Source organism: Ursus arctos, unplaced genomic scaffold, assembly GCF_023065955.2.
Source record: "Ursus arctos isolate Adak ecotype North America unplaced genomic scaffold, UrsArc2.0 scaffold_7, whole genome shotgun sequence".
NCBI classification, from domain to species: Eukaryota; Metazoa; Chordata; class Mammalia; order Carnivora; family Ursidae; genus Ursus; species Ursus arctos.
The window spans coordinates 36224479-36239055 of NW_026623089.1; the positions used below are offsets into that span (position 1 = coordinate 36224479).

Here is a 14577-nt window from a genome sequence, read left to right on the forward strand (position 1 = left end):
GCTTTCTGCCCCCCGCAGATGTGGCTGAGGAGCCAGGCTGCCCTCTGTCCTGTGCAGTCAGCAAGAGGCGGCCTGAGTGTGAGGAGTGCGGCGGCCTGGGCTCTCTGACGGGCAGGTGCGAGTGGAGACAGGGAGATGGCAAAGGTAGGCCCCACGCAGAGTTAAGGGCCTCTGTCCAGGTGGTCAAGAGGGGTAATGGTGGCTGAGTGGAAACGGGGTCCGTGTGGGCCCTGCCGGCCACTGTGATGGCCCTCCTCTCTCCGCATCTGTTGTCCGGAGCCTTGTCCCCATTTGTAGTTCCTGATGTCAGGAGAGGGTGAGCATGGGTGCAGAGTAGGGGCAGCACAAGGACATTGAGGCTCTTCATCATTGTGGGACCACAAGTCCCTTTGGGTTTGGGAAGGTCTGGGCCAAAGTTGGAATGTGCAGGGGACAGAGAGACTCTACCTGGGAGGTTCCAGGCCAGGGCGTGTGGCCCCAGACAGTAGGGCTGGGGCGTAGACAGCAGCCAAGTCCGAGCTGTGCCCTCCACCATAAGGATCCCACTCATAGATTCTCTGCTTGGGCCTCAGTTTGCTCCTCGGGAGGGGGCAGGGTTGGCCGGGAAGGCCCTGGGGTGCCGCCCTTCTGGCTCTGGCAGTCTGACCAGGGCAGGTACTCCCATGTGGTGGTGACCAGCCCGCTGTGTGTTATAGGGATCACGAGGAACTTCTCCACCTGCTCCCCCAGCATCAAGACCTGCCCCGATGGCCACTGTGATGCTGTGGAGAGCAGAAATGTCAACATCTGCCCCCAGGACTGCCTCAGTAAGCAACCACTGGGCCTGCAAGTTCAAGGGCCTGGTGTGGGTAAGGGTAGCAGCAGGAGAGGCTTGGACTACCCCCTGCACTTCAGCCAGACCAGCCTCATTCCTGAGTTTTCTGTGCTGAGACTTCTTCTAACATTTCATTTGAACAAAGGGCTCTGCCCCATCAGAACTCTGGAGACTGGTATCCTGACCCACACTCTCCAGTGTCTCCCTGGCCAACTCACACAGTACAGCTCCCAACCCCTGATTCTCCTGGCTCCCTGCTGCCCCTTCTCCGCCCTGTGAAGTAACCACGTGTGGACCTCAGCAAGGGCCCTGGACATCCTGTGGGTTCCTCCTCCTACCTGTGGGGGCCAGGGAACGGGATTGGGGGCAGACTGTGTTGATTCCTACCCAGGTGACCCAGATTTCAGAGCTCACTGCCCTCCCTGACATTGTGTGGGGAGGGACTTCTCGTGCTTTTACCTGGGTGGTCCTGGTTTGTCTGGTCACACCAGGAGGCTTAGTGGGCTGCATCTGTCACCAGGGGGCGGCAGCATCATTGGTGGGCACGAGCCAGGGGACCGCTGGGGAATAAAAGCTGGCTTCGGTATCTGCAACTGTTTCCCTGAAGAGAAGAAGTGCTTCTGTGAGCCTGAAGACAGCCTGGGTGAGTGGGTGGGGGGCACTGCTGGGATCACATGCAGGGCAGGACTCCCCACACCTCCCTGAGCCCCAGCGAGCCAGGGAGGAAATTGTAGGAAGGCCGGTAAAACCCAGGAGACCCTCTTCCTTCCCTCTGGACCTCAGTTTCCCAATCTGTGCAGACAGGTCTAGGTCAGGGTGAGTTCCAGCCCAAAGTTCTATGAGAAAGATTGGGCTGGAAAGTTCTTCCACCAAGTAACTCAGCATCTACTCAGATGGTCCTTGTGCAGGGCCTTCTCTGGGCCCATGGCACCATCTGACCAGAACCCCACCCTCCCAGCCAGAGCCCGCAAGTGTTCCTTCTGGACCAGCAGGTGCCGTGGGCGGCAGAGGCCTGAGCACCCAGGGAGCTTTCCTGCCTGAGCCCAGGGACGTTTTTCTCATATTTGAGTTGTTGCTGCATGGCGCTAGGTGCAAAGCCACTTTCCTTCCCTCTCTCAGTTTTACAAAGAAAATACGAAAGATGATGGGCACACAGAGGAGGGACTCCACCTCCCCACCAGCGCTCTGGGGCCAGCTGACTTCGGTGCAGTGTTCCATGGCTGGTGCAGTGCACACGCTGCCTCTGCTGTGTGACCTTGGTCAGGCTGCTTAAACTCCCTGGGCCTCTTGGCCCTTCTGTAGGAGGGTGACAAGTCTCCATAGGGAAAACGTACGGTACAGCCCCTGCCACACGGTCGCTGCCGTGTGAGTGTGTGCGTTACTCTCACATCCAGACTCCTGCAGCGCTTGCCGGCTGCTTAGTCTGCCAGGGCAGCCCTCCAGCGGTGGGCACCGGGGCCCCCTCCCGGCACACTGTCCCTCACGGCCACCCCTGCCTGCAGACCCACTGTGTGACGAGCTCTGCCGCACAGTGATCGCGGCGGCCGTGCTCTTCTCCTTCATCATCTCCATGCTGCTCTCCACCTTCTGCATCCACCGCTACCACAAGAACGCCCACAAGCCGCCCATCGCCTCCGCCGAGATGACCTTCCGCCGGCCGGCCCAGGCCTTCCCAGTCAGTTACTCCTCGTCGGGTGCCCGCCGGCCCTCCCTGGACTCCATGGAGAACCAGGTCTCTGTGGATGCCTTCAAGATCCCGGTGAGGCTCCAGGGAGGGCCTCGGCCTGGGAGGCAGCCCTCCTGGAGGCCCTGCAGGGGGCACTGACGTCCGGCCTGGGGAAGCGGGGAAGTGTAGGGAGTGGGGCTCCCTGGTGCCGAGTGTCCAGTAGCCCACAAGCAGCTAATGCATCCTCGCCCACCAGGAACATCCCATGAGCAATCCCCAAGTCTTCACGGAGCTGCCTTCCAGGAAGGGCAGGCGGGAGGGAGGGTTGCAGAGGTCATGGGGCAGTTTAGCAGAGTGGAGAGTGCTAGGTGCTAATTTAGGTGGACTGAGATTTGGGAGGGTGGGCCACGCCATATCTGATAAAGAACTGTCCTGCAGATGCCCCAAGGACTGGGGGGAGGCCCTGAGGAAGACTGTGAATTTTATTCTCAGAAGGTGGGGCCCTGGGGTTTGGGGGTTCAGCGGAGGAGGCCCATATTTGGCCTTCATTTCTGCAGGCTGCTCTGTTGGGGCCCCAGTCTATGGGATGGGTGCAAAAGTGGGGGCCCTATGATGAGGCGCTCTCCTCATCCAGTCAAAAGATGGCAGCAGGCAGGGGCTGGGCCAGGGTGGCAGCCGTGGGGAGGGGAGTTCATTTGTGGAGCGGAAAAAGGGATACCATGGGGCCTCTGGGCCAGCTGTGGCGGAGGATGGCCCCAGGACTCTGCAACCAGCTGGCTGATAGAGAGTGCCAGCCAGAGGCAGCAGGCTCCCAATCCCTCCTCTCCGTGGGAGGGCCTGGGCCTGCAGTTACCGTGTGCTCCTTACAGCCTCCATCCCAGCTGGGCCTCCCCTCAACCTGCCATGCTTCTCCTGGGTCCCTGCTGGCAACTGCTAAGGAGCTGGAAGCCAGGTTCTAAGAGGGACTGAGGAGAGGTGCATGTGAACAGAAGCTGTACCCCCAAGGCCTGGCAGGGAGCATTGCCCCTTGACAGGGGCCTCCAGGCAGAAAGCTCCAGACTCACCGGGACTTTGGCAGTACCCTACTGGGGCTGGAGGTGGCCACGGATTATAGGAGGAGCCACCCAAGGGTGCTCATCCCTTAGTGTGGGTCGGGGCCATGGGAGCCATTCCCACATGTGGTGGACACCATGGCCTCTACCCTAGCTTTCCTAGTGCCAGTCGCTCAGCGGATGGGGTCTGTGACCCCTGTCCTGGGAAGCGTCTCAGCCTCTGCAGCAGACCTCTTGGATAAGCCATTTGATTCCTTTATAAATGCAGGCAGTTGATGGAGAGGTCACAGGAAGGGCAGTGATGGCAGGTGCTCGTGCAGGTGGACACATGCCGCCCTCAGCCCACCTCAGCTTGGGCACACGGCACAGAGACGCCAGAGCCCAGCCCGAGGTCCAAGGGCTACACTGACCAGCTCTGAGGACATGTTGCTCAACTGCTTGACCTTAGTTTTCTCTTATATAAAGTGCGGAGAATTTTTAATGTCTTCTAAGAAGATCAAATCAGTGCTATCCACACAGGTTTAGCGCAGTTTCCATGTGCAGTGAATGCTTATTCAGTGCCTGTAAGAACACCAGGGTAACGATGATGATGTTGTCAACCCTGCCCCTGCCTGTGGGTTCTTGGGGAACCTGGGCCAACACCAGGATGCCCAGGAGCTGGCCAGCAGGAGCCCGAGACACTGTGCTGAGAGGAGGCCACCTCTGCCCACGAGGAGAGCACACACACCTACACTGGGTGTTGGAAAGCATGGCTGTGCTCAGCAGGACAGTGGGCGCAGTGGTGTCATCTGTGTGGGTCAGGCGAGTCTGGCAGGGCGCAGCATAGCAGCACCCCCAGGCCACACCCACATCCAGCTGCAGGGAGAGTTGGGGCAATGGACGCCCAGTGCTGGCACAGGAGGGGAGGTTCCAGCATCCTCAGGACAGGCTTCGGCATCCCCAGTCAGAGTTCAGATCTGGGGTCTGGGAAGCTGTCCCAGAGTCGTCTTGAGTGGGATTTCAGTGGGAAGGCAGGGTGGGTAGAGGGGGACATGGTGGCAGGTGGCTGCATGTTCAGGGAGATGGCCAGTCTCATGACAGGAGTAGCTTCTTCCACACGTCAGGATGGAGGTTCCCAACTACTGTTGTGGTACCTTTTCTGGGGCAGCACACAAGGAAGTTACCCTGGACACTTCCATTCATAGCTGGGCGTCCTGAGCTGGGGGGTAGCTTGGGCCACTGGTGCCAGTGGAGTCCGCTTAGGGATCCTGGGGATCTCTGGAGAAGACAGATCGGGGCCTGGTCTGTAGGACGTCCACAGCTTGTGGGCTTGGTATCCAAAGTGGAGGCAGCTGATGGAGGCTTGGACTCCCAGGGAAGAGGCCACACTCCCATGTGAGCACCCCTGGGGTGCTAAGTAAGTCCCGAACTCCTTGTTTGAGAGACGAGGACATGGGCCTGGGATGGCCAAGGGCATGTTCCGTAGACGGGGGACAAGCAAGGGTCCAGGCATCCAGAGTCCAGGCCATTCGGTGGCAACAGCTGTCTTCCCATAATGTGTGGGATCCTACCCAACTGTGGGGTCCTGCCCTCGGTGCAGGGGGATGACCATTGCCCACTAGGTCAGGTGGCAGTGTTTGCACACTGGAGCTTGTCCACTGGGGGCTCATTTATGGGCCTTGTCTTCTTATTTTCCTCTTACCCTCACCAACTTTCTCGCTTCTCCTCTTCCTCCCCTTCCTTCAACCCCACATAGGAGGATCCAAAGTGGGAATTCCCTCGGAAGAACTTGGTTCTTGGAAAAACTCTGGGAGAAGGTGAATTTGGAAAAGTGGTTAAGGCAACCGCCTTCCGGCTTAAAGGCAAAGCAGGGTACACAACCGTGGCCGTGAAGATGCTGAAAGGTACCTGTCTGGGCAGTGTGCACAGGTGGCTCTGTAGGAGCCCCGAGGGCTGGACGGAACCACCCTGAAAACCAGGGTGCTGACAGCCAGCCCGGGACCTTCTAAAGAGCCCCCCATGGCTATTCTTGAGTGGCTGCATTCTGAAGACCCCCACCATGGATGACATGGGCCAAGGTGGCCCCTAGAGAAACAGAACAAGAGGACTTTCCTCACTTGGAAGGTTCTAGCTTCGTGCTGCTTCTGCCCCAGTGTTGGGTAGAGATCTGAGTTTTTAAAAAATTAAAAGCCTTTTGGTCTTGAACTGACAGCTCTCCCACCCCAGTCTGCCCCATTCGTTCCTCTCAGCCAAGTGCCCCTGGGGTCCTTCCTGGTGAAGAAGCCACCTGGAAGAACTGGCCCCTGGAACCCTTCCTGGCCCAATCCCCGGTGGCCCCCAGTGGATCTGCCCCTCCTCTGTGACCCACTCATGCCATAAGTCTGGCTCAAAGTGGGCACATACTCATCCACACACAGAGACACTCACTGGTGTTTCTGAGCAGATACTGGGTGGACGGCCCTCTGCCATGACCAGACTTTGGTTCACATGGACCAAGGGCCCAGCGGCCATGCAGTGGGTACAAGCTGGCGTGCGCACATGAGAATTCTAGCACAACACTCGGGGCTACACTGTGCAGGGTACTTCTGAATGCTTATCTAGGTCCACAGACTGGGGTCTCCCCATGCCTTCATGAGGCCCCAGGCACTAAGGGGGCACATAGAGACCAGCCCCCGGGGCCACCATGTGTGGGTCCCAACACCCTCTCTCCAAGCTGTCCTCTCTCTTCCAGACAAGTGTGTGGCCAGTGGGGGCGATGTGGTACAGCTCGGCAGTGGGCTGTGGGGCAACTGTCCCGGGAGGCCTGTGTAGCCACAGCTTCTGACTCCACATCCCTCCCCCCAGGCTTCAGCGCCTGGTGGGAGCACAAGCACAGCTCTGCCCACCCTCAGGATGCATGTGCCCAGCATGGCAGGAGGCCACCTCTGTGAAGTCCCATCATCTCCAGCTTTCTCCAGGGCCTCACCCTCCTGTTGAGTGCTTGGTCAGCAAGTGTTTTAGGACATGGGACAGTCCTCTTTCCCTCCCAGAAGGATTTATGAGTACAGTCTCTGCACCACTCTCCTTGAAAGATGGCAGCTGCAAGGAAATACTGCCACTTACACACACAGCCTGGTCCCGGGAGGGTTTGCCTGGAGAGACCCTGCTGATGGGGAAGTTTGCTGCTCAGGGTTATTACTCCCTGGAGGCAGATGAGGCTGCTGTTAACCATCCTACGAGCTAAGAGAAGCCCGAGCAGCAGGGTCCTTGGGGGCCTTGTCTAAACCTGGGTAGGCTATCTGGGAAGGAGATAACCAGGGTCTGTGCAGACCTATGATGTGGGTCCAGTGACCCAAAGTGTTCACAGAAGTGGCTTCTAGAAGGGACTGGTTTGCAACTCACCGTGTTTATGTGCATTTCAGAGAACGCCTCCCCAAGCGAGCTGCGGGACCTGCTGTCAGAGTTCAACCTCCTGAAGCAGGTCAACCACCCACATGTCATCAAGCTGTACGGGGCCTGCAGCCAGGATGGTAAGGCCAGCCAAGGGACAGGCAGCTGCCCGGTGCAGGCTGGGGGCTCTGGGCTGCCGCATTCTTACTCCTTCCCTTCCTTGTCCTCTGTGGCTCTGGCCCCCACCTGGGGCCTGCATCCTCCCGTGTGGGTGAGAGGACCAGGAAGGGCTGCCGCAAGAGCGTGGGCATGAGGCCTCTGCTCCGAGTGTGCTCTCTGGGCCTGCCGTGGGTGCTCAGAGATCTCTGGTGACAGTTGGTTTGTCAGTACCCCATTCCAGATGGAGCTCTAGGGCAGGGAGCTCTAGAAACAGATGGTGTGTCCTGGGCACCTACTGGGTACTAGGCGTGCCATGGCCTCCAAGTGACCAACCTCAGCCCTGCGTGGTAAAGGCATTGTCACCATTTCCCACATAAGGACACAGGAGGTTGGCCTGGTCTGTGCCACACAAGGGCCTCTGGCCATGTGTGTACACGTGTGCACGGATGTGCATGTTGCCGGTACGAGAGGGCAGGGTGCAGGCAGCAGGACGCTGGTTGGCACCAGCAGGACTCAAGGCTGGGCCTGGGATGGGACGGCAGCCTCAGAGCTGCCGAGAACAGGGAGCAGGGAGCAGGTGCCACGTGAGGCTTTGGATCCTCTGCCTGCATCCGCTGTCCCCAGCCTGTGCTGCAGCAGGGCTAAGGGTATGGAAAGACATGACATCCTAGCAGCAGGGGCAAGCCTCCCAGGGGAGCACTGAGCACAGTGGCTGCCTGCCTTGGGCACCCCAGAAGGTTGTGCTCCACTGCCCAGGGAGCCTGCTTCACGGGCAGCGCAAGGAGAGCAAGCCATGCAAGAGTGAGCTGGGACTGAAACATGTAACTCGTGCTGCATGGCACCCAGGCCACCAGCCAGAAGGATACAGCCCACTTCTGGTGGGGTGCAGAGCTTGCCTGGGGACCCTGCAGCCTCCTCCCATGCTCCCAGAGCTGGCCTGATTTCTGACGGCCCAGAGCCCTGCAGGCAGCCAGCTCACAGCCCCCACTCACCCGCCAGGGCCACTCTTCCTCATTGTGGAGTACGCCAAGTACGGCTCCCTGCGGGGATTCCTCCGAGAGAGCCGCAAGGCCGGGCCGGGCTACGTGGGCAGTGGAGGCAGCCGCAGCTCCAGCTACCTGGACAACCCCGAGGAGCGGGCCCTGACCATGGGTGACCTCATCTCCTTCGCCTGGCAGATCTCTCGGGGGATGCGGTACCTGGCGGAGATGAAGGTGTGTGCCGCGCCGGCCCGGGCCCCCACTGCCTGCCATGGGGACCTAGGTTTCAGGGGTCCCTGCTGTTGTCTTCCTCACAGCTTGTCCATCGGGACTTGGCTGCCAGAAATGTCCTGGTAGCCGAGGGGCGGAAGATGAAGATTTCAGATTTTGGCCTATCCCGAGATGTTTATGAAGAGGATTCCTATGTGAAGAGGAGCAAGGTACCAGGTCCCCGGTGGATGGCCCAGGGCTCCCGGGCAGAGTGGAGGGCAGGGGGCAAGGTTCCCACAGTGAATGGGGGCAAAGCCCTTAGAACATCCGGGGAGCAGAGAACAGAGTCTTAGAGTATGAACTTCTAGCCCTCATCTTCAAATCCTTCCCTGATTCCTGGGTCCCCAGAGACCCAGCTCAGCACTCATCCTGGGTCTGTTCCTTCCCTTGCTGAGAGCCAGGCCCGACCTTTCAGAGAGCCCACTGGGGAGCCGGGGCCCTGTAGCTTCTCTTGCTTTTAATCACCACCAATTTTGAAGGTCACCTAGTGCTGCGGAAGTGACAGTTGTCTCCGCAGTTGTTCCTCTCGCTTCTGCAGGATGGAAGGTCCCCCGTTTCCTCTCTGTGAAACTTTAGCTCTTCACTCAAAGGAGACTGAAGTCAATACACCTGAGTGTGGCAGTCATTCTGGGGCAGAAAGGAATGAGCTGCTTTACAGGTGGGGGTTCCTCTGGGCCGGGGGCCTGGGAACTCCTGGCTGGGTGAGTTTGGAAGGCTCCCAGGGAGGCCCTGGAGACGGAGTCCAGAGACACGGCGTAGGGTTCTCAGCCGCTTTCTCCAAACCTCTGAAATAGGTGGTCTGGGGCGCTTCTGGGGAATTTGCTTCGCTGTGTTGTCCAGTTCCCTGTGGCACTCGTCCTAACACTCCTAGTTCCCCTGCCCTGTCAGTCGCTGTCGTGCAGCCTCCTTGTGACAGACCAGACAGGGCCACTCACAGGGCCGTCCAAGAATCACGGCTGCCTGGCCTTCAGGACAGACACTGCTCAAAACAACATACAAAAGGCGACTTGTGTAGACCTCAGATCTGCTGTCAGGGGTCAGGAGAAGCCCCATGTCGCCATAGGCTGTGAGGATGAGGTTTTGTTTCTTCTAGGGTTTCCGTTGTGACAGCATATCTCAGAACTGCCAAAGGGGAAGTGGAGAGGGGCTCCTTCCTGCCCCATGCAGGGGTGTGGACAGAGTCTTTCTACTGATGCACCAGTCCCCCAAGAATGGGGGGGCAGAGAGGTACAGGCGTCCAAGCACAAGGCACCCTAGAGAGCACAGGCGGCAGGCAGTATTGTCATGAACACGTGCCCCAGAAAATCACACTTCATTAAGGATGTAAATCCTAAAGAATGCTTTAAAGAAAAAGAAATTACAGGACATGTTGCATTAAAATCCAATGCACACATTTTTGGTTGATTTGTGTCCTAAGACTTACCTACTGAAGAGCCGTTTCTCAAGTTGTATTGGAAAGCCTTTGTTAGGTCTGACCCCGGCCCCTCCACAGTGGGAGCACTTTTTCAGAGGATGCTAACAGGGGTCTGGGATAAAATGATAGGGAAAAAAGCAGCTCCAACACATGAAAACAGAGTTCTTCCCTCAGGGCTTCTTGGGACAGCCTTTAGTGTGTTGGTTTGCATCAGAAGTCCCCAAGATGGAAACACTGGAAGTTGGTTTCCCAAACTCATTTACCCTCAGAAATGGGGAGATCTTGCTGGGTGGCATTCTTGGCCCACACATTGGGCATCACCACCCAGGGCACCCCAGAGCCCTCTGGACCTGGCTGTAGGGAAACCTGACTTGGACATGGTCGTGATTCCTTGGTTTCTTCTCAGTCTCAGCAGGGATGTGGTGCATGACAACGACGCCCTGTCTAGCTGTGGGCAGGCCGGCTGACTCCCTCCAGCGTCTCAGCCATGCCTAGGAAACCCGGATTAGAGCTGCAGCCCCTCTGAGGCCGTGCTGCCAATTCTGTATCGGGGAGCACTCTGGATGTCATTACTCAGCATCCCTCCAGAGCTGGAAATGCTTGGGACATGGCCTCGCGTTCCTCCGCCTCCCGCCCTCCTCCCCCCCCACCCCGCCCCGCCGGTTCCCAGGGTGTCAGAGCGATGTTAATGCCTTTCCTTCATTCCCTTTTTAGGGTCGGATTCCAGTCAAATGGATGGCAATTGAGTCTCTTTTCGATCATATCTACACCACCCAGAGTGATGTGTAAGTGTGGGTGTGGCCTTCCTGGGGTCAAAGTTACGTGCATAGTGCACCATGATGCCCCTCGGGGCAGCTTGGCTGGGGAACAAGTGCCTGTTGGCTCATACCAGCCATCTGCAATGACCTCCCCCCCCCCCAAGCTGAAGGGGCTTCGTGTATTCGTTCAGCAAACGGCAGGGGCCCACACGGTGGTTCTGAGAGTCGCAGTGGAAGGCATGAGAGCAGTGAGCAGGTAACTGCAAGTTCCGCTCGCTGCTCCCATTCCCAGCCCCTCCCTCTCCTCTCTGGGCATCTTAGTGCCACACAGGCCCAGCCAAACAGTTCCCCTCTGTGGACCTGAGTGTGGGCTGGGCTCAGGCAAGTTCCCCTGGAAGTGGAATGGTCCCCACCACAGGTAGGGTGGCCTTGAGTGCGTTGCTAGGCTGGTGTGTCCCAACTGCTCAAAGATGGGAACCAAAACTTAGCCTTTCAGGTCTAATCACAAGACTTGATAGTTTTCAAAAACATAACAGACTGGTTTCTCAGTGTTCTGCCATCAACAGACATGCATATCTTGAATAACGTGGGCTGAGGAAAGGCAGTTCCTGAACAATTTTAAACAGCGTGTTCAGATTACGTGAAGTTGACTGTAGACAGTTGGAAATGCCGAGAAGAGGGTAATGAAGACCCTGGAAGCCACTTGGATCCCACTGCCCCTAAGTAACTCCTGCAGGTTCTGGCATACACAGGCCTTCTAGTGTTTTCCGTGGGGTGTAGGTATATGCATTCTTGCTGTAAGTGGGCTCATGCAATAATGCTGTTTTGTGATACGATTTTGTTCCCCCTTCACAGTAAGTTTTTCCTCACAGTTAAATACTTTTCTGTGGTAGTGCCTTTTTTCTTCTAAGATTTTATGCAAAGTTCTAAGCCCGCAGGAAAGGTGAAGGAATTGGGCAGGCAGCCCTGTGCCCTGTGCCCACGGTCCCCCCGTCGCGTGTTGCTGCACTTGCTTGGCTGCCGTGCGCTGTCTTTGATGCTTTTGCACATCTCCACGGGGCCAGCCAAGCACTTCTTGTGGATGTGGGGTCTGAGCTTGGGCAGTGGCTTGGTGGGGCTTCCGCACCGCAGGGGTGAGAGCAGGGCAGGCAGACGGCCTATCCCCACCTCCATTCCACACCCAACCATGCAGTCAGGCCTTGGCTGCCTCTTTACACTGGGGGCTGACGGGGTCAACTGCTGCTGGTCTGCTGAGGTGAGGACACCACTGGCCCAGTACAGCCGCTCACTGGTTGTCTCGCTCCCCTTAGGTGGTCCTTCGGTGTCCTGCTGTGGGAGATTGTGACTCTGGGGGGCAACCCCTACCCGGGGATTCCTCCAGAGCGGCTCTTCAACCTTCTGAAGACAGGCTACCGGATGGAGAGGCCTGACAACTGCAGCGAGGAGATGTGAGCAGGCTTTGCTTTGGCCTAGCCTCCCTCAGACGCAGACAATATACTCACTCCCTCGCTGCTCCCAAGCAGCCCTGGGCACCAGGGTGAACCGGGTAGTAGGTCGTAACAGGGCAGAGCATGCCAAGGCAGAGGTCAGAGAACCACCATTGGGCATAACAGCAGATGCTGGGGACCCTGACTCTGCTGGGGGCTGAGTGCACTTCCTGGGTTGGGGGTGGGGGACACTTACATGGATGAGGGGAAATAGGGCCAACGAGAAGTAGTGGGAAGGATCAAAGGATGTATCAGGCCCAGGGAGCAGATTAGGCCCAAGGCCTGTCCCCACAAGACCCTTGGGGAGGGGCAGGTAATTCAGAATGACCTTAGGGGTACATGTTGGGGAGAGCTCACGTGGAGGCACAGAGGTCGGCAGGGGGCAGGCAAGAAGACCCGGCACCCCTGCCCAAGAGCACCAGAGTCTTCACATATGGCGGTTCCAGCAGATGATTCTCAGAAGACGGGCTGAAAACACATGAGAAAGGGGCCGTCACTGGCAGAAACATGCTGGTCCATTCATTCCACAAAATCGGTTTTGTGCCTGCCACGTGCCTGGCTCAGAGCTAAATGCGGGAGTGCAGGGGTGAGTAGGTGCCATCTCCCTGGGTGGCCTGGGCTGGCAGCCAGCTGGCCTGGCGCTCAGCCACCTGGCAGCCCCGGGGGCCCTGCAACTATGCCAGCGACCCAGGGAAATGAGGAAGTGAGAAAGGCACCAGACAGAGGTGTGACTGGCAGAAGTTTTGTTTGTTTGTTTCTGCAACCAGTTCACACTTCCTAAGAGTTTGAAAGACTGGTGTTGCTCCCTCAGCCACCATAGTGGGTATGACATCCTGTCAGCTGTTTATCTGTATCTATGAAAGGAAAGTGAAGACAAATCTCTCTCAAGGGAAAGGAGACTCACAAGATGGTGTACCACAGCACCAGGCACCCCCAGATCCTGGCCCGGCTCAGAGAAGGATGTCAGTGATGCAGAGATGGCTTTGGGGTTTAAGAGCAAAGCCCTCTGGGCCCAGGGCACTGTGCTGGGTGCAGCGGCTATGATTGGGCAGCCCTTGCTGGGTCCTAACTGCCCATCTGTGCTTCCCACCAGGTATGGTCTAATGCTGCAATGTTGGAAGCAGGAACCAGACAAGAGGCCGGTGTTTGCTGACATCAGCAAAGACCTGGAGAAGATGATGGTTAAGAACAGAGTGAGTACCTGGAGCCAATTCCTGGTGTCAGGCATCTGCAGGCTGAATGTGGCAGTGGAGGGATTCCCGCCTCACCCCAGTTCTATGGAGTTCCCAGTGCAGGGGCAGAGCAAGGCTGGGCAAAGCGAGATGGTCGTGCTGTCCCCAGAGGGCAGCTAGTGACTGAACCCTTCTCCTTGAGCCAGACCCTTCTCAAATCATAAAGAAACCGAGATTCTTCCCTTAATACTTAGAACTCTCCACGGACAGGTGTGGGAGGCAAATCTTCCAAGGTCAAAATAATTTTTAGTAATGGAACATGAGAAAGTAGAGTTGAAGTGGGTATCCTAAATTCAGATGCTGCGAGGGGCCCGGATGAGGGTTGACAGGTGGCTCGGGAGTGGTGGGGACTGTGGCGACCAGGAGCGCGCCAGCGCCTCTGAAGAACCCCTCACTGTAGCCACACAATCTACAGGAATATGAGTGCCAGACTGTCAGGTCTTCTGAATTTCAGAGGATATTTATGTTAAGTTTTCCAGCCTTTAGTGTTAATAACTCATTTAAATTTCCAAAAGCTCAGTCTGGTCGAAATAAAGCATATCTGGGAGGCTAGATTCAGCCCATGCACCTCCAGCCTACAACTCGTAGGTAAATGAGAAAGCCAACAAGGTTCAACTAATATTTACTGAGCTCCTACTACGTACCGTATTCTGTCGCAGGTGCTGGGGATACAAGTAAACAAGACACGCACAGATCTTGCTTTCAGGGTTTCATCTTTCCATTGACACATTTACTAAAAGTTGGCATTTCTTCATCCACAAAAACAAAGGTGCATAGTTAGTGTAGGCTGCTTATAGTAAAACCTAACATCAGTGTACCACTTGGGCCAAGCCTCCAAATCCTGTGATCACAAGGTTACCTTAAATAAAAGTAATAGGTGATGCCAAGAGAGCCAGCCTTCCTAGAACAGAGCTGAAAGTCAGCCAGGAAAATGCTAGAACTGTTCTTTACACATTTAACCAGGGCTGCAGCAGTGGCAGGCGCTGGGAAAGCATCAGGCTTAGGAGCTAAAGCCCATAGCAGCATCCTATGCAAAACCCACATCGATGACTTCAGATTTCTGAGTCCTGACGTGCTGTTCTAGACAGTAGGGGTCCTCAGAGGAAAGCTGAAGAGTGTCTAGCAATCGGAGATGCTTGTTGGCACTCCCACATGAGTAATGGGGCTGCAGTGAGCTCTCCCAGAGCCTCGGGTTTGGTAAACAGGCCGGTTCCCCAGTGCTGGATGCGGTACTCCCCTCATGCTGCAGAGCTAGCACTGGGCAATGAGGGAGCACATTTCTGCCCCAAGAAGGTGAATTTCTAGGGGGAGCAATGAGGGCTATGGAGCAGGGCCAGTGAAGCAGAGGCTGGGAGAGGGGCTGTCCGGGGAGGGGCTCAGGTCTCCCAGAGAGGCTA

General features: G+C 57.0%; 1 protein-coding gene across 1 annotated transcript in view; it reads left to right on the top strand.

The window, feature by feature from the left end:
- The window catches only part of RET (ret proto-oncogene), a 53114-nt gene that overhangs the window by 34927 nt on the left and 3610 nt on the right, over nucleotides 1–14577 (top strand). The window contains exons 8-18 of the mRNA XM_057308775.1: nucleotides 19–144; nucleotides 696–806; nucleotides 1335–1457; nucleotides 2317–2573; nucleotides 5268–5415; nucleotides 6913–7020; nucleotides 8039–8253; nucleotides 8337–8459; nucleotides 10418–10488; nucleotides 11772–11909; nucleotides 13042–13141. Of these exons, the coding sequence (XP_057164758.1) occupies nucleotides 19–144; nucleotides 696–806; nucleotides 1335–1457; nucleotides 2317–2573; nucleotides 5268–5415; nucleotides 6913–7020; nucleotides 8039–8253; nucleotides 8337–8459; nucleotides 10418–10488; nucleotides 11772–11909; nucleotides 13042–13141 (1520 nt within the window). The remainder of the gene's footprint in view (nucleotides 1–18; nucleotides 145–695; nucleotides 807–1334; nucleotides 1458–2316; nucleotides 2574–5267; nucleotides 5416–6912; nucleotides 7021–8038; nucleotides 8254–8336; nucleotides 8460–10417; nucleotides 10489–11771; nucleotides 11910–13041; nucleotides 13142–14577) is intronic.